The sequence below is a fragment of the Lampetra fluviatilis genome, chromosome 14, assembly GCF_964198595.1.
Source record: "Lampetra fluviatilis chromosome 14, kcLamFluv1.1, whole genome shotgun sequence".
NCBI lineage: Eukaryota > Metazoa > Chordata > Hyperoartia > Petromyzontiformes > Petromyzontidae > Lampetra > Lampetra fluviatilis.
The window spans coordinates 2,686,555-2,711,970 of record NC_136288.1 but is presented as its reverse complement, the minus strand read 5'-3'; the positions used below and the strand labels follow the sequence as shown (position 1 = coordinate 2,711,970).

At 44.3% G+C, this 25,416-nt stretch overlaps 1 protein-coding gene across 18 annotated transcripts in view; it reads right to left on the bottom strand.

Moving 5' to 3' along the window:
• LOC144935803 (protein phosphatase EYA1-like) overlaps positions 1 to 25,416 on the bottom strand; it is a 146,427-nt gene that overhangs the window by 56,834 nt on the left and 64,177 nt on the right. For 7 of the 18 annotated variants that reach the window (XM_078862562.1, XM_078862560.1, XM_078862559.1 and 4 more), the window contains 5 exons: positions 11,757 to 11,812; positions 8,695 to 8,822; positions 7,639 to 7,722; positions 2,944 to 3,021; positions 805 to 871 (listed from right to left, as the gene is read on the bottom strand). In XM_078862562.1, the coding sequence (XP_078718688.1) occupies positions 805 to 871; positions 2,944 to 3,021; positions 7,639 to 7,722; positions 8,695 to 8,822; positions 11,757 to 11,812 (413 nt within the window). Of the gene's footprint in view, positions 1 to 804; positions 872 to 2,943; positions 3,022 to 7,638; positions 7,723 to 8,694; positions 8,823 to 11,756; positions 11,813 to 25,416 lie in introns of those variants that run through there. The other 11 variants (XM_078862577.1, XM_078862563.1, XM_078862564.1 and 8 more) reach the window with 5 other exon arrangements.

Sequence of the window (25,416 nt, the reverse complement as noted above, 5' to 3'; positions counted from 1 at the left end):
GCATGTGCTGTTTTTCACACCACGCTGACAAGATGGATAATAATAATTAACAAGACAAAGTTATATTTTGTTATGCAAAAACTACATTTTAAAAGTTAATTTCTTAAATTCTAAACATGGGCAAACATGCACGACTACAGACATTTTTTGGTTAATGTAACAAAGCCTTTATATATCATTGTGCTCTTGTAAAAAATGCTTATAGAGCTTCTTTAACCAAATGGCATTGAATCAATTAATCTATCTGGAGAGATGCAGCAGTGAAGTGGTTCGCACACTGTGCGATGAACCCTGTGACCCGAGTTAAATTCCCAGCCACCGTGAAACATAAGTGGCGAGTAATATCTCAAATGGTCCTGGACCACCACCAACACTGACCAGCAATGGACGTATGGTCAAACAACCTCCATGGCCGGCAAGGCAAGTGAAGGGGAGGCCTTTATCTAGCAGTGGACTGACAAAGGGCTGGACAAGACATTACATTATTAAATGGAGCAACACTTTGTTGGGCATTTGCTACCCCGCTGCTGCAACTCAACTGCCAGACTCATTAGCCATTATAACACACAGAATTTCGTTTTTGAAACATGCCAATACGTCAAAATACAATTCACAAAAACAGTTAATCTTTGCGATCATCACTTGCAAAAGAAAGGTTCATGCAACCCGTTCATAAGTGCACTGGAGTGTTAGACACCACTGGAACACCATTAGTTGCTTTATCTTTGTGAAACCACAGGCCGAGGCTTGAAAAGCGGGCACAAACCCCTCAGTGCACCAAGAGAAAAGCAAGGGCGGCCTTACTTTGATGAGTAAATCTGCGGGGAATACTGGTGTGTTTGTCTTGGACTGTAGCCGCTGCTGGCGATAGCTGTTTGGAATGAAGGAAAGGAGAAAAAAAATATCACAGAATTAAACCGAGTCTGGGACCTCCTTCCCAAGAGCAAAGCTGAACGATTCTGGTTTTAACTGCCAACAAAGGTCTGCGCCCTCTCATTGCAGAAAATCGCAGCTTATATGCGAAATGCACATAGTTCAACATTTGTTTATTTTACGGTCTCATTTCTCAAAAGCGATCAAATGTAGCACTAAATCGACGGTAGCATGCGGCACTCGGCAGTCAAGACAATTATTGCGGGTAAAACAATGTGGCCAACAGATTATTACGTAGAGCCCTGCAGCATTGCAGGGACTACGAGGACAAAATGTTAATGATGCAGATAAAATCAATTGTGGCTTTTTAATGTTCACAGCACCAACTTGCAGTCAACAATTTAACCCTGCAAACGAACATGCAAGTGACATACGTATAATGATCTACATATGCATATTATTATGTATTTAACTTATTTATTTTTAAAGAATGTGCTCAACAGAGCACCCATTGAACAGACACAATCAATAAACAAACTGAGCTGCGCCACTGTGGGGGGGGGGGGGCGCGTGGAAATTAACTGCACAGCCGCAGAAACCCGCCAGAGACGTTCCAATTATTTTTTCAGGGATAAAACCTTGCTATGCTAAGGCGCTCCTAAACGTACGCGATCAAAGCTGCGGGCAGCTGAGGGTACGCGGTCGAGGACGCGGCGGCGGAACGCTCGACGGCGACTTTTAGGGTCTGCGGTGCAATCCCCACTGATCTGCGCCCGGCGTGCAATGATTTCGCGGCTATTTCCATTAGCCGCCTATACTCGGTGGCGTCTCTCGCGCGCTCCGCTCTCTCTTTGCGTGCGCACCACGGGCAAACACCAAGCCAATTCAACCGGAACTGCAAATGTGCGATCCTCAGCTTTGAAACTATTTAGCGCAACACAAATCCCCCTCCGACATGTCGGTTCAGTGGACAGTTGAACGATCAATCGGCCGTTCGTTACTTAACCGGGCAGAAGCTCGTTTTGCCCGATCCCGGCGTTTTTGAAAGGGACAAACCGTGTGATGGTGAATAGGCGGAAACAGCTACAGAATTTGTTTGCAACATTAACATTCTGGACTGCGGCTGTGTCCCTGGCCACATAATGTCCGGCGCTTGTGACATCTTAATGTCTGCACTGTGTTGTAATGTGCAGGCAACTGGCTGATTTCCCATAAGTAAAATTGATTTAAAACTCCAGATTTCACAGCTTGAATGTTGCTTGTGTCATTCAAGGCACATCCACAATGATAACAATATGCATAGAAAATGCCATGTCTGGGCCTTTCCAATAAAACATTGAAGCTTTGTTAGTGAGACAGAGTGAAATAAAGTATATATATGAGGATGTCCACCATTATACTGTGACATCACACCGTACCACTGCAGTAATATCAATCAAGTGCTATGCACCTGTCCTTGATTTTAAAGTGTTTTTCTTATGATTAACAAAGCTTAAAACGTTATGAATCGACATATGTTGTATCAACAACAAATAGATTTGTTTGTTGGATTGCATCTTTCTTTAAAGCAATGTATTTCTGAAGGAATTTGCCGGAAAGCATACACGGTAACTAGAACGAAGAAATTACTCAAATAATTGTGATTTATTCCTATTATTGCATGCTAGATGGTTCCTATAATCATCAGGATTCTTCTGTGCGATTCCAATGTTAATACCTCATGTCTCGCCCTGCTGTACTATGGTCCATGTATGCATGTATGTAGAACTTCTTTCGCACCATACGTAGCCAACCGTGCTAATTGGAGGTTGGCCCAGACCAGATATTTCACTTTGTTGGTACCACCTGAAGTGGCATAACTTTAGTGGTTCCAATTATATTATGCGGCCAAAAACCGTGATTTATTTTCTAACCATTTAAGACCATTGGGTTCTCTAATCATCCACTATTATTAGCCATATATAAATAAATTGGCGGTACTACCATTTTGCTACCTTAGATGGTACCAATTTCTGCTTTGGCCGACAGACTATTATGGATATAAGAGTAACGGCATTTGTGACCACACACCTGAACCCGAATAGCTGTCTAACGAGGCGTCTCCTGTGGAAGCAGGGATGTCACTGTTGCTCATTGGTTCTGTTTTAACTGCAGGAAGGAAAAAATTGAACAAGCATTGCCGGCCATTAATACACGCATCGTCAGTCGGTACAATTTGCATGCATTAAAAAATATTTTAACGAAATATATATATATGGTCTGGTAATTGATGATGCTGTTCAGTCTTCAAGTAAAAGCTGTCATTTCCACATGGAATTTAAAAAAATCACGAGGATTTAATTGATGTGATACGTATTATTGCATTTGAAGAAATACACAATGCTACTGTAGACGGTGTTCCCAAACTATACTAATATCGGCTCAAGGAAGCCAAGCATAGTGGGAGTGTGGTTCGAACTACGATGGGAGACTACTTGGAAATGAATACCAGGCCTAATAGACTTGGGCTACAAGGTTGGCCAAAAGATCGAAGTTCCGCAAAGGATCCTTGAATCCATCGGTGTGGAGCTTTCAGCATTATTCCCTCCACATGTAGTACTTGGGATGTTTCTGGGTGCTCCGGTTGGCAACCCAAGTGAAGCCAAACTCACGGAAGGAATATGTCAAATAACCTTCCTGAAAGAGTCTCAAGACTCGATGAGACTTTCCAGGGTCAACGGGTGTGCGCTGTTAACCGTATGGGAACATGCTGGGTAACATTTCTCAGTCGCCGTATGCTACCTCGTCATTCAGGCGTCTGCACATCACCAAATCTTTTGGTTGGGTGTCAACGGCAACAATGGTCCAGATCACGGCTAGGAAGCGAGCGAAGGCACGCGTGGAATTCATGGACAATACCAAGCGCCCAGCAGGTCTGGGCCCATAATATAATTCAACCACCGTTAAAAAAGATCGTGAACAACGCGATGTTGTTGAGACAGGCTAAGAATACGGCATTGTTCATTAATGCCGCACACAGCTGTGTGACATAATTATGACAATGGATGCTACCGTTCCGTTATCCATAATAAAGTGAAGTGCTGCATTTTTATGTGCTTTTAAAACAAACAAAAAAGGCAAGTAAATCAATGTTATGGTGTTAAGCCAAATAACTGTCCCGCCGATATATCCCTCAACCGACAAAACCAGTCAGCTCGGTGCTCATAGCTCTGCCGATGTATTGACCGATCGACCAATGTCGATTCTGAAGTTCACGAGACACAGACTGAAGTGCTTGCTTAAGAATCAAGTGTTTTGCGATAGGAAGACGTTATAAGTAATGGCTTCACGAAACCCCTCCAGCCCCTAGAGGCGCCGTCATTCCCAACAACGCTGAATAAATAGAAATTCTTGAAAAGAATCACAAGGAAACGTGACAATTGCATCTCGAGGGGGTGAATAGTTAGACTCCTACTAATGCAGAAAGCGAATCGCAGATTTATTTAATTTCCACGAGACACTCCCCCACAACCTACAGATCCATTCTCTTTGCTTTCGTCCGCTGATAAGTAAAGCTTGTAATTATACCGACTTCTTAAAACGGCCACAGCTGAGGGTAAAGTTGCTTTCAATCGTACGCCCAAATTCACTGGGCTGTGAGGTAGTGCTTAGCACAATGAGATGCAACAAAGTTGTTACAAAACTAAGGCTGGACCCCAGGGGAAATCATCAAAGTGACTCGAGCAGCATTTGTTCCAATGTGGCTCGATAGACAGCCGCTTGAACCTGGTGTGATTAGGCTGACTACGTGCTCCATCAAGAGTTGTTTCTGCTTCAGAGGATGGTTCTCTGCAGTGGCAATATAAGTTGACAGTTTTCAAACTGGCCCAACGTGGGTACCGCGACACCGTCACGCGCACAAAGGCAGAATCGGTGAACTACAGTGAATGTGTCCTCTTTGGAAGCTAACCCAAACACCGTGGCACACCAATATAAAGTTCTCCGTTTTTTTTTCAAGTAGCAAGAGAGCATCGATTAAATGAGAATTAGTTGTGCTTGAAACATTAGACGTCAGACCTACAGCTTCTTTGGTACCAACAAGGCCGATAAAAAAAATATATACATTACAATTGCTTTTACAAACAAATAAAAATCGACTTCCAAATGTTCTAATTATTTAAATTACTAAAATCTTTTCCTGTCTAGGTTAAGTTTTTTTTTCTCCCATTTCAAAAACTGAAAACTGCACAGAAATGTTGTTGACCGCTTGATGTCCCGAATTAACACATGAGTTTGTGTCGTGGACACCCGCAAGCATACACGCCTGAACAAAATGAAACACCACCTCGTGTTCCTGCAAGACATCTCCACGTGTTCAAAACCTGTCAATTTGTACACAAAACCAGAGCTCTCACCAAGGTCACAAAGCACACACCAGGGAGATGTGCTGTAAAACGTTGTGTTGTCCTCGCACTTGGCTTCAACAGTGATCACAAGCACTAAAAACGACTGTGCTGGAGGACAGAATCACCAATTTTGCCGTTGACCAAATCACTCCGAGTTGCGCTGATCTTATCCCATCTCAAAAGCTACGCAGGGTTGAGCCACGTGGTACTTGGGTGGGAGACTTCCTGGGGATATTGGGTGTTGCAGGCTTGGACTACGAGGCCGCCTGAAGGTGGTGAGAGGACAGCAATGGATTTTGGAATTTGTGTGAAGCTTTGAGCGTTACCTCCTCATGTGCGTTGGCTCCAAAATACTCGGGTTCCGTACCCGAAGCGAAACACTCATGAATGAGATTAGCCAAACAACCCAATGAAGGGATCTACTGAAAAAGTCTTCCAACCCGGTGAGGCTTTCCTGGGTAAATAAACTGCTTCATTACTTGTGTACTGCAACCAAATAAATGATGCAGAGCTGACATATCTACTCATCTGGCCATGTGTTGCAGGTGTCTTCACAAACCGTACTTTGGAAGAAAATTGGACACAAGTTGAAACCAGCAGCTCTAGAAAACCAAGGAGCTTGCCTCCGACTACGAGCAGCTCACACATTCACTGGGAAGGTACGAAGTATGTTCACCGACCGTCTCTACATCAAATCATCAACACTTGCCGTGCAAATCCATAACTTTGTAACGCCCCACGCTCGGAAAGAGCTTTGAATAGTCTGCCGAATCTCCGAACAATTTACCACGCCGCGCCAAACGATAGATATTTGTCCTATCTAAAACATTTTAAAGAGGTGTAAAAATGTGTTTAATTGTAAATGTCGGTTACGTAAATAATATAGCTTAACAGGTGACGTAATTTAGCTCAAGTAAACAGCATTTTGGCAGAACCAACTGCCCATGGTACACCTTTGTTAAACCCATCAGTCACATAGTAGACCATGTAAAAGGCAAAAATTCGCGTGTCAAGACAGAAACCCACAGAAAAAATCCTTACAAGTAATGTGGTTGCCAAATTTAATTTTCCAACTTGCCTACACCGAGACGGTACATTTAATTATTATTATTATGAAAAATGTCTCCTCCCACTTCTCTCAATCATCCCGATTAACTCCCACATCCATTTGGCATAAATTAGATTTGGCCCCAAATCACTGCAGTCCTCACAACAACAACAAAAAAATCTCCCTTTCATCGGATGTGGAAAGTAGAAATGTCTGCTGTGCCAGGAGTTGCCATTCATGGAGGAAGCAATGACTTCCAAATAGAGGGGGTAATGACAGAGGCAGTACAATTTAAAAGTTAAGCAAAAAAAACGTAACTTATCATTACGTAAAAAAAAACCTGTTTGGCCTTCAGGCAGCATTTTGACACAAATAAATATATTGAAAACATGCTGCTTATTGTTTAATCTCCTCACTGAATAAGAAAGTGGAAGATCTTGACATAAAGCTTTCGTGACTGCAGGAATTGATATCTACGTGACTTTACCGAAAGACCCAAAGAGTATAAAGAGGAAGATGTTTGTTTTAAAAGTTGTTTCAATGTGTGCATGTGCATTCGTGTCCATGACTGTGGGTACACGTGTCCAAGTATTTTAAAATATAGCAAAAATAACATGGAGAAACTGACTTTTGGAACGAGCCATCACATGCACAATGGCTTAAAGTTATTTTCAATTATTTCTTCCCCAAGCAGTTAATCAGATGGGATTTTGAGATAAAGTGAATGCTGCAATTGCTCAGCCAATGACAGTCCTGGTTTGTTTATGGAAATATTAAACTGGGAGACCTACGCGTCACCAGATGTACGATGTCGTCTTTTTTCAAGGGTCACAGCTCGAATTTGAATTTATAAGCAATTTACAGTTGAGCAGCTTTGAATTCATTCAAATTTGTACAGATGTCCAAGCAGCTGTCAAGGCACACAACATTAGCATCGGAAAGAAAAAAAAGAAAGCTTTTCTCACAGCAAAAAAAAACACCGCACACACACTGTAACGCACCCTTTCTGCACATCCAGTCGGGGTGCAACATTTACCAAACAAGACTCCATTGCGCTAAACTCGTAGAAATCAAAGCGCGGCACAAAAGAGGGCCTCTGACGAAAAGAAAACACAGCGGTTCGGCCTGCGTGCGAGAAGCCGCCTCTCTCTGGCACACGGTTAAGGGACACGCAGCAGCGGCAGCAGCAGCCAGCAGAGCGCAGCTGTCGGGATTAGGCAGCGCAGGGAGGAATGCTGTTTCATGTATAAGGGAAGCGGGGTCTATGCAAAAGCTCAGGCTTCGCACGGCACTCGATGCACAAACTGCACACGGGGGATGTGAGGCCGGTACCAGACAGGTTGGCACTCGCAGAGACTGCCTGCGAGTTACAGCTTAGAGCCCAGTCTGCTGTGTTTAGCATTGTCATGTTCTCCCCTAAAAAAAATAAATGAGACAAAATATTATATTGTTTTCGCTTTTTCTCTGCTTGAGATCGCCGAAAGTCTTCCGTACATCCCGCCGCGGTTTATGAGGAACACACGAGGCATGGAAAAGCAAATGAAAGGTGCACACACGTTACATACACTGCGTGAATATTTAGGAAATGTGGCAAATGGTGCAATGATTTTAATGAAGCAGATTTATATTGATTACGTGTAAGTTTGCATTTTATCAAGTGCATGTATCTATCATTGCGTAAGCCAACGGCCGTAGTAAGACTTAAACATTTCTCTCAAAAGATAAGAATGTACTTTGAAAGCCATGTCAATAAGAGCACCAAACAAAATATCAACTATTTCAGGAACACCTTCTGTTAAACTGGGAAATAAAATTGTGGTTATAATGAATAAAAGGACATTGTTGTTGTTGCTACCAAACAACAAACACCAGGAATTAAAAAAAAGTCCATTATCTCATTAACCAAAATGTTATTAATATTATTTAATTTCTTTTACGCAGTCAACCAATCCGTCTGTCTACTTTTGCATTTCTCACAAACCATCGTGATGGCACGAAATACCTTCTGTACAATTAATAATAATACTTTAATTTTATATAGCGTAATTCATGCAAATAGCATCCTATAATGCTGAACATTAATCGTGTATAAGGACCAAATCTCATAAAAAGCCACTTCCAAGCAAATCAAAACTCTACTACCAAGTAAAATGAAAAATGGATAAACTAATTAAGAAATGGAACCAAAACAAAAAGCACAAACAAGAAAGTTATCACAACAGAGAAATTAGTCCATGAGATCACATCCAAGTTGGTGTTGTTGACGCCGCCCGCTGCACAATGAGACGCAACGGGGGAACTGTGTACGTATGTACGTTGAACTTTTTTAACACCGTACGTAGCCAACCGTGCTATAATCGGAGGCGCGGGGTGTACGACAGCACGCACCTTCCGTCCCATCAGGAGTGACGGAGTTCGTGGTAACGGTCGAGCTGCCAATCTTCGCTCCGCCCGGAGAGTCGCTGCTTCCACTCAAATGACTTGGCGGGCTGGCTATCTCCTGCATTTCCATAGACCTGCGGAGAGACGCGAGTGCGCGCCAACGGGGGAGCGACGTGATCGCTAAATGCAGCGAAGGGATCGTGGGGAGCTTGCGACACGGGGACGAGGGGCGCCCCAGGAGCCCGACCACACAATTTGGGGGGTGTCCTACGAGCCGATGGTTCCCTGTGGTCATCTAGTTAGATTACGCATGCAAAGTCGCTCGGTATTTGCGAACGCTATCGTTATTTACTCTTGCCGTGCTCTGTGCGGCACCGACAACCCATAGTTAATGAAAGAAAGTCATGTGAATGGCCCAATGACGTAGACATCCCCGATTAATAAAAGTTTTAATTTGACCAAGGCTTCAAAATGTTGTGAGCATCTCGCAATCGTGAGGGAGACTGTTGGGAGGGCGGGGGGGGAATCTGTATACCCACAGCGGCTGCAGCGCTGGATAATTGCACACGCATAAAAGAGACGTCAAGCCAGAATAAGAAATCCTCCATCGGACTGCAGCGCGGTAACAGGTTCATGTCCGCGTTATGAAGAGACTAGAAAATCACAAGTTACCATGCAGGCGCTCCCATCTCATCGCTACACAATGCATCTCCCCTACTCAAAACATGAATTACGTTAGTCGAGAGTGAGCAGGGATGCACACAAACGTATTCGCGTGCGTTGCCATAGAGCCGCGCCAACCGGGGCGTGCGAGGGAAATTTTGAACGAGCTTACAACGCGAGTGAGAGCTTAGGACGAGCGGGAGCTTAACCGAGCCCTGCTGTGGGCGCTGGATTTAGGACGCGTAAATCGATGCTGCTTGACCACCGAGCCAACAAATATTGCGCAGCTGGCGGCAGCGAAGAGCACGCAGAGGCGTGCATGGCAAAGCGGGGGCAAAAACCCGACAACACGATAGCAACACCAAGTCCAAGACAGCAAAGCGGAGATGGTCAATATGCGCCAGCAACAAGATGTGCCACTATTCGTATGTATTCCTCCCCAAACCCCACAATCCCCCCCCCCCCCCCCCGCAAAATGTTGTGCAAGCAGCGCCCAGGGAGCTTCTCAGGCCACGTGTGTTTTGCAAGGACGATCTGTGGCTAATTTTAACAATGAGCAAGCAGAGCATCATGGGAAGGAAAGAAATCAATGGATGAAGAAATGTGCTTTTCCTACACAATATCATGTAGGGTTATCTTAATGAACGTGGAGGCACAAGCACATAGCTGTATTCCTTTTAAAATAAAGGATTCATAATCTAACTTAACAGTAAATGTACTCTCAATTAAAAACAATATATGGATTATATAATTGCATAGAGGCCTCACTTTGTCAACAAAATTATAATAATGCACGCTATTTCGTCCTGCATTTGGATGTTTGGCCAGTTCCATTAATGAGAAGTTTGTCATGTGGGAGGACGCCAACGTACATGTAGAATCCCAGAAACCTGTCATTCAAATGTTAACCAGAATTGAACCTGCTTAGCTTCTAATATCTGATGATCAGGGTGCATCCAAAGACATTTGGTTGCACTGTTTTTTGAGCAATATATATGGCTAAATTTGGACACAAAAAAACGATTGGAGTATAATGAATATTACTTGTTGTTATATTCTTATAACTAACTGTTTTTTTATCTACCCCTTACAGCAGTGTGGGGTATATTTGTCCAACGCTATTTTAATGTATCCGCTGGAATGCTGTTCTGTGTCAAAAGACAAAAAAAAATCGGCTTTCTTTTCTGATAAAAAAAAACCCCTGTAACATGACGTGTGTGACCTGCAAGGCTGGACGGTGTGTTTATTGTTGTAGTGTACCGTGCATCAGATACGTAAATAAAGTACAAAAAAAGAGAAACCCCCGTGGATAAGTTCCAGGAATATAAAAAAACTATTCTTAGAAAATGTAGTAATGGCCCTTACGACGTGACCTTCAGGCCCAAACAGAGAAGGCTGCTCGCTGAACCACTCTGAGAACTTAATTCGGCTACTGAATGCTGCAACGTTCAAAGTTCATCATTTGCGAGGCACGGCAATCCCTCTTTGCTTATGCGCCACAATGCGAAACACGGCGTGGTTACATTTTCCACCGCGTAGCGCCATTGCCTACGTATGATTTTATCCCCGCCTAGAGGATAAGAGAGCATTAACACATGGTATATCACTCGGCTTTCAACCATGCCCTTGTGATAGCAAACCAATATTTTTTTTCCTTTTTCTTCCCTTTCACAACCAACAAGGTCCACGTATACATTCGTCAAATTGTGGCCCACAGCAGGGTAATGGGCGTGGAAGGTGGCACGGTGAACAAGCCATTGCAAAACGTAGCCTTTTTCTGCGGGTTTTTTTAGTTTCAATAAGGGCGGACCATAATGGCATGCGATCAAATGACAGACTAATTATATAGTACCCAGGAACAAAAATCGTGTTACATAGTGTTACAAACACATTTATTTACAGCCCCTTTTTATCAATCGACTGCTGGAGGAAGGCCTCCCCATACCATGTTTGCCTTTGGTATTTTTTTAATCGTACTTTACCATGCCAGTTAGTGTATGTTGAACTTCTTTCGCAACGTACGTAGCCAAACGTGCTAATCAGAGGTGTGAAGTCAGGTTGACGGATTCATAGCGAGTGCACAAACTACTGTACCACCAATGCACCACACCAACGCATTCATATATATATACGTATGTTTGTTGCTTTATATTTACTGTGACACAATACACTATGCGAGTGAACTAAAATGAATGGCAGACGTATATATATATTTTTTAAATTCAGGATTTATATTTAGAAAAGAACTAACGTTGCAGGCAATTTCCCTTTGTAAATGTTAAAGTAACTAACTTTTGTGGTTCACGTCCCGTGTAAATATGAAACACAAACACTGGTTCTGTTGGGTTCACGAGGTCAGGGGAGAACACACGCACGGATAACCCCGCCCCCCCATTGTTCCTTACCTCTCCTTTTGAGGCTCTGAGGCATCTGACTCGGAGTCAAGTCGAGCCTTCTTCGCCTGCAACACAAAAAGGGTACGGGCGCACGTTGAAGAGCAGACCGCGTCACCTTTGTTCAATGTGCACACGCGCATGGCTTCAAACACACCACCGCCGCGAAGATTTTCACGGTTGTGCTGCAGTACAGCTCTGCCGTGTTTTCAGGTTGTGATGTCTCACGTGAATTCAGTTCCCCGAGGAAGCTGCCAGCCAAGAGAGTAATGCCGAACGAGCTTGCGGTTACGGCTCAAAAAAAAAACACACACATCGTAGAGATTCGACTCTGCCCAAAGGCACAGCCTCTGCTGCCACCCAAAGTCGGGTCTGCGAGCAGGACTGCAAACGTCGGAGGATCACAAAGCGGGTGAAAAATACATTTACGAACTCAAAGTAGAAAGTGTGGCTGCGGGAAGGAAGGGAAAAAAACGCACTCGTGAAAATAAGTGGAGCCAACCGGGCCCTTATCTAACGAGTGAGATGTCACCAGCCGAGAGAGGAAACGCATCCGAGATGGCGTCCATCACGGAGATGGATCAGATCAAATCAGCTCGTGTGCAGGTAGATAGGTGGATTGTTTTATCGCAGATCCATGAGAGATGGTGACCGCTTGGAGAGGCCCTCGTCAAGGCTGTTGATGATTAGATGTTATCAACTCGACCATGGGGGGGGGGGGGGCGGTGGTTCCCTATTCGAAATCAGTGTGAAATTTGCGGACGTTTTGCCATGGGCTTTAATTATGCCCGTGCCTACCAAAGTCCATCGCCAAGATGAGGAAATTTGAGGCCTATGATGACTATGATCTCCTTGCTGCAGTTGGAAGGCATCACTTGTTTAGCAAAGAGGCTGCTGTCCCCAAAGTTAATAATTATTGCGCTCTGCTGGATTATTTTACTTGCACAATGCTATGGGGGTGGGGGGGTGGCGGATACAGATGACCCAGCAGACACCGCAAACCGGCGGTTACAAAAACGGTTTTCTCTCCCCGTCTGTCACGGCCGCAAAGCTCTCACAGGGGGGGAATTCGATAAACTGCAGACCGATTTGAGGCACGATGGCCTTCAGCTTATAAACAAATGTGGATTACTTACTTACGGGCCACCATTCACAATAAGAAAGCGCGTGTCAACTAGGTAATGTTAAATGACCAGCGGCTGTGTCCTCTCATGTCCTGCCACCACAGTCGTATGGTTACCCAGTAATGGGGCGCATGATACATACGCAGGAGGGTTGACGTGATGGCTCCCGTCAAGATGGTTCGAATCTGTGAACGCTGCCAAACACCGACCACCATGAACGATGGATCAGCGGCCGAATGCTGCCCAACGTCAGGGAGTGCGCGGAGTGTGCAACGCGTGGCACTTCAGAGCGTCCCTTCCGCGTGAGGAGCAGTAACGAGTGCGACTCGTGCGATGTTCTTAATATCGGGAAAAAACAAATCGCTCAGCTGTGCCCACATGTGTCCCGTGCGTGCCAGTGACGAGGTGGCCATGGGATCCACCACCATCGGATCGACCGCACGTGTCGTGCGGACCGGCCAGTGGCGGCTTGCTATGCTGTCCGCTCAGCCTCGACCGGCAGGCACCTGCGACTGCAGAGGCGCAAGCCAAATCACGCAATTAACTCTTAATGGCCACGCCTTTCTTCGTGAAAAAAGAAAGACCTCCGGTCTTGCTTGTCGAGGGGCAGGTGAGCAGGTGAGTGCGGTTGAGTCCCGTGTCACTAAGCAACTAAAAAAAAACACTCGGGGAGTCTGCAGTAGAACGTCACTTGAAGTGACCGCGATGGAGCTTTATATATTTAAGGATCTGCATTCGTCTGTTTGTTCGTGGCATCTTCTGCCAGGATACGCAATACTCAAAACCAATTTTTTTACGTAACATACAGCCATCGAACGACCGTCAACAATGGCCAACGCACCACAGTGGCGGCAGCATACACGAACCGTGCCAGCACAGATGCGCACGAGGCCTTTGCCGATTTGGTGCTTGTGGGATAATCTCAATTCCTAAATTGACCAAACGATATTGAGCTGCATTCCTTGCTCCAATCAAGACGCGCGCAGTGTTCAGTCGGAAACCATCCTGACCGCCAGCTGATTACTGCGATTAATACCAAACTTCGAAACGCTCCAAAAGCACCGTGTATTGACCCGCGGACACATACCGCACGCATGCACGCGCACACACACAGTGATAATACGCCCGAGCCGATCTGGCCGACAGCTACAAACGAAATCACTTTGCAATCATTTTTTTTTCTTTTGTAATATTCACATGATGTAGATCTGCTAGGACATCATTACACACTTGGACCATTACCTCAAACCACATCAGAAACGATGTGGCGGCATTGGCATGGCGCACGGCAGCATTAATTACCCCGTTTAATAGAATGAGCGCGAGGATTTTAACAACTGCCGCGCTAATTAAAACTACTTCTGAGCAACGCACGTCCCGTGCACGTGCGTGCTCACGGAATGTAAATCAAAGGGAGCCTGGGTTTGGACGGCGAACAAAACACGCGGGAGTGGGGGGGGCACAGCAGTCATCGCACGGCACATAAACAATAACGGAGCATCTGGTGATGCGACCGTGACACGCTGGAACGCAAACTCCACCTACGCCAAGATTCCCCACTGTCGACCGCTGCCGGGTTTAGGAGGGGGGGTGGGCCCTCCGAATTTGGAGCTGACGTCGGTGAGGTCCGTTGGGGAACAACAGATACCCGAGCGCAACCCGTCGCTTGCACAAAAGAGAAAAAGTGTGCCAGCCAACATCGAGCCACGGAGGGGCTTGCCGTGCAAATTTAGACGTGGATTTCGAATAGCTTACTCGAGCACATACGGCTGAAACATTTCTTTTCATCCATTTGGAAATTAAACGTAAAATGCAATTGTCGAATGTTGGTTTCACTATGGTGTTTTTTTATTGTTTTGTTCAGGCAGACACTGCTTCGTGACCCAGGTCGATGTGACCTATGTCCCTCCCCCCCCCCCCCCTGAAAAGGATCCGATTCGTCTGAATCGGCTCTCACCTGGTTTAAATAAAGTTGATGGAAAAGACTTGCTCACATTGCAAACGCATTCCCAGCTATGCCCTACTATGGTGAAAAATTTGACAATGGCCAATTCATTTTTTTTTCTCATCTGAGCTGCGGAGTTTCATAACAAAGACAAAATAATAATCATCTCCGTGTGGCTCATAAACAACACAGCATAAATCTCAGTCACGATGCGATTGGCACATCTCTCTCACACAGGCACAATCAATACCGGCTGCCCATAACTCAGGGAATGTCATAGGGCACAGCTCCTTTCGCACGTGACCCATCCAACCCAGCCTCTGCGATAACCAGTGGCCACAGTTGCATGGGACACCTCAGGTGATAATCACCCTTGCTTGACATTGGCTTATATACTGAACTAAGAGCAATTTTCATTCGGGTTATTTTTTTTTTTTACTGGATCCGGCAATAGGTTCACACATAGTCATTCGTGCTGTCCATTGTCACCATCATCATCAACTACCATGTTCTATGCACTGCTGGATGAAGACCTCCACACCTGCAGTCGCCATTCCCCGTGGTCCTGTGATTCCAAAGTAGTTTAATGTATGTAGAACTTCGCTTGCACCATACATAGCCAACTGTGCTAACCGGCACACGAGCTAATCTCAACAATGGTATCAGATGGGGCATGTTCCTCGTTATGCCACCCATTCTGTCATTGGTCTCATCCACCAGACATTAACCCTTCTGGAGATGGCTAAGCTCAATTACTTTTGTTACAAGTGAAAATTATGACTTTTGAATTGTCCTGCGATCCATGTGCTCCTCAATTTGTCTCTCCGCAGAATTCCCAGCAAGCATCTCCCCATGCTTCGTTGTGCAAGTTTCAGCTTGTTCCATTTTGTTTTGTCACTGCTCATGTTTCGATCCATATGGGTCACGTGGCATTGCTACATATTCTCCGGCACGTAAAAGCTCGTCCCCAAGATGCCATTGCTGCTTGTGCCCGCATTTTACTTACATATCTACTCAACGATAAATGCAAAAGTGCAATCAGGCAGCGGATGTATGTATGTATATTGAACTTCTTGGAGGTGAGGAGATGACCGTTGATGACGATGGAAGATGGCTGTTGATGACGAAAGCACGCAATAGTGCGGCGTTCCGCTTGTGCACTGGGGAAACTGAGCCCTCTCGAGCGGCGCGGCCAGGCTTTTGCCGCTGGTTTTGACGACTTCAGATTAGGCGGGTGGCACATTCGCCCACGGAGAGTTGGGTTTCGGGATACCCACGGGTGGTGTCGAGTTTATCTCGATGAGAGCACCAGCGTGTATAGATATATTTAGGGCTATGCGCAACACACGTGCTGATTGTTGTTGTTTCGGCGAACCGCGCATGATCTTCGATCATCGATTTTTACCAGACTATTTTTGTGATTATGTCGTGAGCACACTTTTTTTTTTACTGAAAACAGTTTATTTTCCTTGACGCCAATGTATATATTTTCAGTTTAACACGGAGGCTTTCACGACCAATAGTCATTTTACGATCCGCTGCTGGATGAACGTATGGGAGCTGTTTAACCATGCTTCCTCATGATCGGTACGGGTTGCCAAAAGGTGGTGGAGTTCCGGGCCTGTTTAGATAACTAACTTGCCAATGTCTTCTTGGTTCTTTCGGTAAAGTCACGTAGAAGGAAAATAATAACATACTAAAAATAAAACATAATAAAATAATTCTCACGACGTTTCGGCCACAACGCAAGCAGCGTCTTCAGGTGGAGAACAGGTCTGTCACGAAAGCTTTAAATCGAAACTTGCCAATGGTTGCGATCAGTCCAGCATTGTGCCACTACTATCAGTTTTTTATAATGCAATTATTATAAAATGGAAGGGGTTATTTAAAATTTCCCTGATTAAACCACATAGCCGAAGTGAATTCATCAATTTTAAATCACTAAATGTAAAAAATTACAAATACAACATGATACCAGCGTGCAATCATACAATTGCTACGTTTCAGTTCATCCTGATCTGGTCCCATGGTGTAAAGTACAGCCTGCAAGTCTTATTATCCTCCCTCTCTCTCTGGTGTCTCTATGTATGTGCTATGAAGAGGAGCTATTGCCGGAAACATCACCTGTTATATAATTTCCCTTTCTAGGCCATCGCGTTGCTGATGAATTTGTTGATTTTTGTGTTATTTGTACTAGTGTATACCACTGCAAACTGTTGCATTCCCAGATAATGTATTTTTTATCTTTCAGTTGGATGTGTACATATTTACGCCACTTGAGCAAATCAATCTAACTCAGCAAATCTAATTAATTCACAAACATCAATCACATGTGAAACAATCAACAAATTCAGACAGTCACCTAACCTGAAACTCCAGGCCCAAAGTTAATAACGACACGTATACATTTGACATCGAATGTAATCCGCACTCGTTATACACTCAAGTTTATACGAATATAAAATGGATGTGGAATGGTTAACACTTTTCCGTCAACACAGTGTGCTCGTGCGGCTAATGTACATCTACAAAACACAATCTCTGCGGAACATGCCATCCCACGAGCTCACATGTTAGCCTACCTTCAAAAGACACTGTGTAAACTTCAAACTCACCTTGCATTACCAAACTACTGAAGCAGCAGGGTGCGATCCCCCCCCACTCCCGACTTCCCGCCGGAGCCTATATCCTTCAGTGAAGTCACTCAAAGCTGGCGTGCAGTCTACCCTCGCACTGCCAACGCAGACAACGACTGGCAACGCTCATTCCGCCAGAGAGCTGAACCTGGTGTAAACAAGCACTCGTACGCTGCCGCCCTGCTTTAACCAAAAAAAGAAGAATTGCACGGACCCTGGCTCCGATCCGCTATTGCCAATCGCAAACAATTCGTAGCCTTGTACCTGACCCATTACGCAGACTCTGCCCGCGAAGCTTTCAACACAAGGGCTCTGGCCAGCATCTTCGGAAAGCAATACAAGTCAACCACAGCAGGGACTGACGCTTTGATGTCTGAGAGCGAGGAGGCCACGGGAGGAGGAGGAGGAGGGGTGCAGGGAGAGAGTGGGAAAGAGAAGCGCTGGCGGGTGGTGGGGGGGGGCAAGGGAGCCGCCGGAGTTTCCCCCCCCCCCCAAGCTTATCTGCCCCGTTGCTGTCACTGCAACGAGGATTTCCGCAGGGGAATTTTTTTTTGTTGAAGCTTGTCAATAATGGGAACAGGAAATGGGGAGTTTGCCAGCTGCATCGACAAGGTAAGGGAGAGCGAGGAAGGCGAGGAAGGCCGGCCTTCCTCGCTCTCTCCGGCTCGTCGCTCCAAGGACACGCGAAGATCCAAGCCGCGTGGAGGACTCCAACCGCCGGAATCCATCTCCGACCCCGCCGTCTCCAAGCAGCGTTGTGACAGTGTCCAGATTTGACTTCTTCATCATCATCATCTTAAGTTTTCTGCCCAAAGGGGCAGGTCCGTGGCTCAGGCTCCATCCCATCTGATCCCGCCCGCCCCTTCTTGACCCGACCGCCTCCGCGCTGCTCTGTACGAGGGTTCTTGAACTAAAACTACGGGGGGGATAGCCGTGGCAGTTTTTCCTTTGCCGTCTCCCCGGCAGTGCTGTTAAAACTACACACAGTATTGCACTGCGCGCGTGCCACACAACAAACAAGCTAAAAAAAACTTGTCCAGAAAACTGCCTGAAAAAAAACAACCCATGAAAGTCGAAATTATGGCACGAAAAATGGAAGTGCTATGAAGAAATCGTTCCGTTCATTTCATGCGGTACGATGAAGGACCATTGCACGCAACATCACCGATCGAATATTGTTCCTTTAAAGGCAGCGTTGCTGACGAACGTGTTCAGTGTTTTTTTTAAGATTACAACATCGCTGAATTGTCTTAACAGGTTTAAAAAATATGCATATATAGCTAATATAGAGAGCACATTTGCGGTTCTTTTAAGGTGTTAATTTAATCTGATGTCACCTGCTACAACGGAAACACATTTATTCTCAGTCACAGTGGCCGTCAATATTTAAATGTTGTAAATGTGTTGCAGTATATTATTATTTGAATCAATGTATTTTATTGTGCAAAGACAGATTAGGAAATAATGTTGCTTTAGTTGTGTGTTATGTGTGCAATTTCGACAATGTTTGAAGATTTGGTATGATGTCTCTGTTTTTGGAGGAGTTTTATAATCTCAGACAGATATAAAAGTACATGTGGAGTTCTTTTCGAAGCAGAACACAGTAAACAAACGAATGTGTAAAAAGTTGAAATATTCAACAACGAAATTATACATCCAACAACTAATTTACTCGACGTAAAACGTATTTTTATTAAAGAAGCACATTTTAAAATTCATGTTAGCACTTTTTTTCCTCCATACAACACAGACACACAATCCTTCCACTCCTAGTCCACAAGATCAAATGACGTACAAAAAAATCGAGGCTGCGCTTTAAATAGCCACTGGGCTACCTAAATAATCAGACCGCTAGGTAATGTTGGGTCAGGATTAACGGAGACCAACAACTCACACTCTCTACTTTAGTCAAACAATAAAGATCAGTTCTAAACTCTTTTAATCTTTGTCCTAACAGTGATGGGAATTAAGCAATTACCACAACCTCGGTATGGTAATTTAATTTAAACCCACCAATCGTGTTAGTCGCGTCAATTTTTCCTGGCTCTGAATTTTCGCGGCCAATTGAAAATATGTTTTTCTATTTAATGTTTACGCTGAATAACAATGTTTATATTTGCTGCATATTAGCACCGCTTGTATTACCACTGTAACCATATCTGTATCACTGCACTAGCGTAGACATTTGTAAACTAAGTGGCTTCACATCATGATCGATGTATTTATTTTCGGTGGCTTTCGGAGGGTTTTCCTAAATGTTGGTGATTTTCCACAAAAGGTACGCAAACAATCCTCGTGAATAGAAATCGAATAATACAGCACGATTATATAATAACGATTGACCATAACCGCTGTTTGTCAATGCGCTCCTGGATGAAGGCCTCCCCCAAGCGGTGTTGGAGATGGGGAGGATGTTTGTACATACTTCACCAAGTCGGTTCACAGGACGTGTTGGTGAAGTGTCCAGGGGGGGAGGGGGTCACAGTTCAAATCTCGCTGGCTACCGATGTCAGTCACTGCCAGGAATGGGGGAGCTACAGTGCCTAGGAGATGTGAACTGCCTCGCCCGGGATGGGTTCGATCCCGACCCTGACGCCTGTATATTTCGAGTTAGCGCGTTCTCTTCGTGGTCGCGTAGATTTTTCTTCGGGTTTTTCCCTCCACATTTAGAAACATGCGTTTAGACTATTTGGCTGCTATACATTTCCCAGTAATAAGCCACTTCATTGGGCTATCATTCGTGCCCAGGTCACTTCTGAAAGAGCTATATAGCTCAGTGGGCCTTACCTAGTAAAATAAAAATAAAATCGTTTTTAGACCTACGCTGAGTTATTAACACAGTTTCCTAACCACTGCGCCACTACTTCCGACCCCAGTTTAGTTATAATATTTTGCCATGATATATGGGTTTGTGTGTACTTGTCTGTACAGTGTATGACGCACATATGCTCCATCTCTGTGTGGGAAGCGTAACCCTTCCAAGGAAAAATAGAAAACTGGACGCTCGTCTAGAATTGTTCCAATAAAACTGTGCAAAACAAAATCGTAATCACAAACGTATTGACACATATGAACCACACATTTTAAACACGACAGCGCAAAGCCATGTTCATCCATGATACTGTGTTACGAGATAGTCTGCTTTCTTTTTCAACAAGGGCTTTATATATATACAGAGCTGTGTAAACTCACAAAAGCAGAAACTACTATACGTGGGTTGGTATAAATCGTAACATTGAAACACCTGTGCACATGCCTCTTATTGGGGAAAACATCAGACCGCCAAGGATGGGCTCATTCAAATTCACATTAATTAAAATCCATGCCTTACATTATAACACAGTATTTAACAACCATGACAAAATCACGTGGCCTAAAATCAACCATACCAATATATCAACGCATTATTTTCCCTGGTTGTAAAATGTTTTGCCCGCTTCGAACGTACACAATTTACGACAGCATATGGAGTTTAAAGCAGTGGTTCGTGTGCGTGTATTTGATGCATTGCCGTACGCGCGACGCATTAACGAATATGCACATTTAAGCCCATCGCAGCCAGTATCACTTTGAAAAGGGTGCTGGAGGTGCTTCGATCCGCCTGACGTTGCACCGTTGAGCGGTAACCAACACGCGTTGTTTCTGCGGGAAAGCGATTTGTCAAAAAGTAATGCCGCCGCAGCCGTACGGCTCGAATATAAAACTTCTGTCTGATAACCAGCGAAGCGAGGGTCAATGCATGAATGCAACCCCTACATTTATGTTATAAAAAACAACTCACACAAGAGAACAATGCAGTCCAACACCACTGAACAGGTTTGCTTAGACGGCAGAGTTTGGGCATTTCAACAAGTTTTAGCTCTTACCAAACTTCCATCGAGAGTGCGCTCCTCACAACGACGAATTCCACGTCTGAGCAAGGGAACAATCGGAGCTGTCCGCACGCACGTGACTTCGCACATGCCGAAGCATGAATTAATCTGCGGAGAAACTAACCCGGGCGGTGGGTGGGAGTTCCGCTGCTATGCCACCTGAGTCCAGTACAAAGGCGAACACGGCAGCCGAGTGAGCCCGTTTAGCCGGGCACAAGGGAAACGCACGCAGGTCGTGCGGGAAGGATGCGCTACGGCTGGGTCAATGTTGTGGTGTTCCTTGTTGAAAGTGGACAGTAATAAATGTGGCTGTCTAGGCATCTTGACCTGTGCGCTCAGACTGTATCCTCTATGCATGCACCTTAGCAGCGTTCCACCATAAAACACCCAGCAAGCTTCACAAAACACCATTTCGATTGATAAAAAAACTATACACAGTTCTGAGGAATTGATAGATGCCTTGCACACTGCATTTTCATAAATCCTAGTGTCTGTTTTCTTTCACTGCTATGTTCAGTTATTGTATGCTTTCGCCAACAACATGAATATAAGTAAAACATATTATAGGATGTAATATGATGATTTTGTTTAGTATCATGTATTCTGTATGTGGCCAGAAAATACATGTATGCCCATTTCCTTTGCCGCTATGCTATTGCGTATGCTGTATTCATGTTTTTGTGTTTGGTTGATATAATAATCACCAAATCGTCATTTTAAGAATCTACAGCTGTAATGTACACGAATATTGTTCGTCAAATATTACGACAGACTTGGGCGATTAAATAGGTGTGCATATATAAACAAAGTTACAGCATTTTTTATATTTACATTGATATGTAATATTTACCCAGATATGCAATATGCATAAAAATAAAGTTATTTATGTTGTTATATAATACACATTAAACTAAATAATATCTTTGGCAGTGCCTAGGTAAGGTTTTTTTTTCCCTAAGCATTGCTTAATAAAGTCAGTGTTTTGGCCAAAAAGCCATGAAGCAAGCTTTGAAAAACTAAATAAAAAGCAGCCACCTTGCTCCATCAGCAATAATTTCAATATGTACTGCATAAACACCCCAACAACAGACACACACACACAAATGTACACGTACACCCGCAGAAAACCCACGAGAAGAAAAGAGTTGCTCGCCTACAGTACTGCAAAACAAAAAAACTTGGTACGAACCATCTCATCACGTGCGCACGCTGTATGAATTATAAAATGAGAAGGCCAGCATTTTTTTTTGAAGGCCAGATCGCACAGATATTATAGTCATCTCCATTATAGTGTTGTGTTACGCCGCAATTTTTACCATTCCTGACGGTGCGGAAGACAAATGAACACCCACCCGTGCACCAAGCACTTGACCTTACAATACCAAATTATGCTTTGCTCAGACAGCTAGGCACGCTGCCTGCATTCTGTACACATGCCCCAAAAGTTTCTTAGCGCGGCCGGGTGTCCGCTCCGCTCGGTTGTTTATTCAACGCATTATTAATGTGCCGCGCTCAATCGCGAAACACTTGGAAGTCTGTGGCGAGCTCCGCGTGCGCGCCTGCTCGCCAATTTCCTCAATGCAACGGAAGACTTGCCGCAGACAGCACCGGCACAGAATTCCCGCATTCAAGGCTAAACGCCTCCAAACGTCCTTCACCGACAGCTCCGCAGATCTAAGGTATGAATTGCAGATGCAGCCGGGGTGGTTTATGTCGAAGGAAATGCAGCTGCTTCTCCTTCAATACGAGATGGACAAAAGTTAACAGAAGCCTATTCTTCAGATTATGAGAATTAATTTCACGCCCTCCCTTGTCGTATTTCAAATAAAAAGTTGGCGGTGCGTATTATAATCCCGTAAGCGGGTGTGTGGGACCAGATTTGTAGAAATTAAATTGACAAGTTTGGGTTGAGTCTTACTCTCCAGAGCATCTTATAACATGGAGAATCAGGAAATCATTTTGAGAATCATCCTGATGGAAGAAATGTATCGCCAATTAATATTTTTCCCACGACATCCTTCAAACGGCGAAAATACACTTAACATGTTTATTTCAAGTACACTGTCATGTCATATGAAACAGTGTGGAAAAAGTGCAACTAAACAAAACCTTCTTATTGTACGCAAACATACAGTGTCATGATGGAGTATGGCCACTTAACTTAAAAAATGAAATATATTGCCGAAACACTCGGGGCCCTTATTCCGTGAGAGTTCGCAAGTACATAGTTGCGCCACTGGCAACATTTCCTGGTAACTGTGGGTCGGGCACTGGGATGGCATTACCAGCGGAAAGAGAGACGGTAGATACAATCGTGCACTTACATTTAACAGGGGAAAATAAATGTGTTGTCTCTCTGCTCGAGCAAAGCAACCGAAACAATAAAAGCTTTGATAATGTTTTTATTTTTTTACATGCACATATTTAGTAGTAAGGTAAGAATAAATAACAAGGCATTAAGAAGCAAATGTTTAATAATTTGGAAATAGCATCCTGTAAAGTATGATTAGCATGGCTATGTACGGAGCGAAAAAAGACCTACATATAAAATAATAAAATAATTATTATTGTTTTCTAATTACCAGGTAAGGCCCACTGAACTAAATAGCGCTTTTTCAAAAGCGACCTGGCCACAAGTAATAGCCTAATGAAGTGGCTTGCCATGTGGAAATTTATAACAGCCAAATACTCTAAACGCATGTTTATGAATGCGGAGGGAAAAATCAGAGGACCCGGAGAAAAATCGACGCGGCCACGGGGAGAACATGTAAACTACAACTATTCAGCAGGCGTCCGGGTCGGGATCGAACCCATGTGCTCCTGTAATCCAGGCGAGAGAGTTAACATCTCGCCACCGCGGTGCCAATGTACATACATTCTGCCAACTAATGAATTGTAAGATAATACAAAGCTGGAATTTACACATTTATATCACATGTTTAAATTAGAATTCAATCACCGAGGAAAGGTTTATCATTCAGAAGAACAAGTTAATGCTTACATCTCACCATCATTGTCTACTTTAACGTGATTTTTAGCACCACCATAGCTACCATATGCGTATTACAATGAGAACGATCTCACATTCACATTTCTCCAGTGCCTAACCTGTCAACATCGATGATCACATTTCTCCTCCAAACTACCAGGCTGAAAAACTTCCACGAGTAACATTCTACAAAGGTAAACAGCATTTTGAGTTGAGCGGTGGCGCAGTGGCTAGCGCACTGCGCTATAAGTTTGAAAGGCTTGAAAGCTCATCGGATTCTTCCAGTATAAATCAAGATTTTGATTCCCGGTCGCAAATAACATCAGTGGTTCGTGAAATTTCAACCAGTTTCCCCCGCCGCCAAACACCCAAACTCTCTATCTATCTGCTATGACCTGCGTGGTGAAGTATGCTCAAATGACTGCTATGTTCGACATGGCATGAGGAGGTTTTCACAGCCAGTAGACTCAGGGTTGTAATAAAATTTTTATAGTTATTAAACAGTCTGCGAGCGAACTCGCAGCGTGCGAACGAACTCGCAGCCTGGACTCAATCTTACGTCGTTTCACCGCCGCGCCAACACATCCAGTCGCGCACACTAAAAACAATGGCCACTCGTATGCAGGCAGCGCTAACGAACGGATGGGGACCAGTCGAAAATTATCAAAACTGCTGGTGGCCACTAGGCCCAAAGAGAAAATTAACAACAAACCATGCATTCCCCCCTCTGCTTTTCACTTACTCTCCGAGACCACAACTAGGGGCTCCTTTAGTTCCACCAGATTATCCCGGTTGCGTTGATCCCGTGTAGCCTGCGTCTTTTCGTGTTGTTGAACATATAAATAAAAGGAAAACAAACAATACGTGCAATAGTTTAAAGTTACTTTTCAGAGGCCCCATGGGAACACAAATGCTATTTTGATGCTGCCCTCTTTCTATAACGCTGGAAACGATCTCGATAACTTTAATGCGGTCAAAGCGCAACTCTGGCCGGCATGAATGTCAGAGACGTGAACGGCAAGCTACACTTTTACAAGACAAATTATTCACCAATCTAGAAATTGCACGAGCACACGATGTGCTCTTGCAAATCATGTGCACGTCGC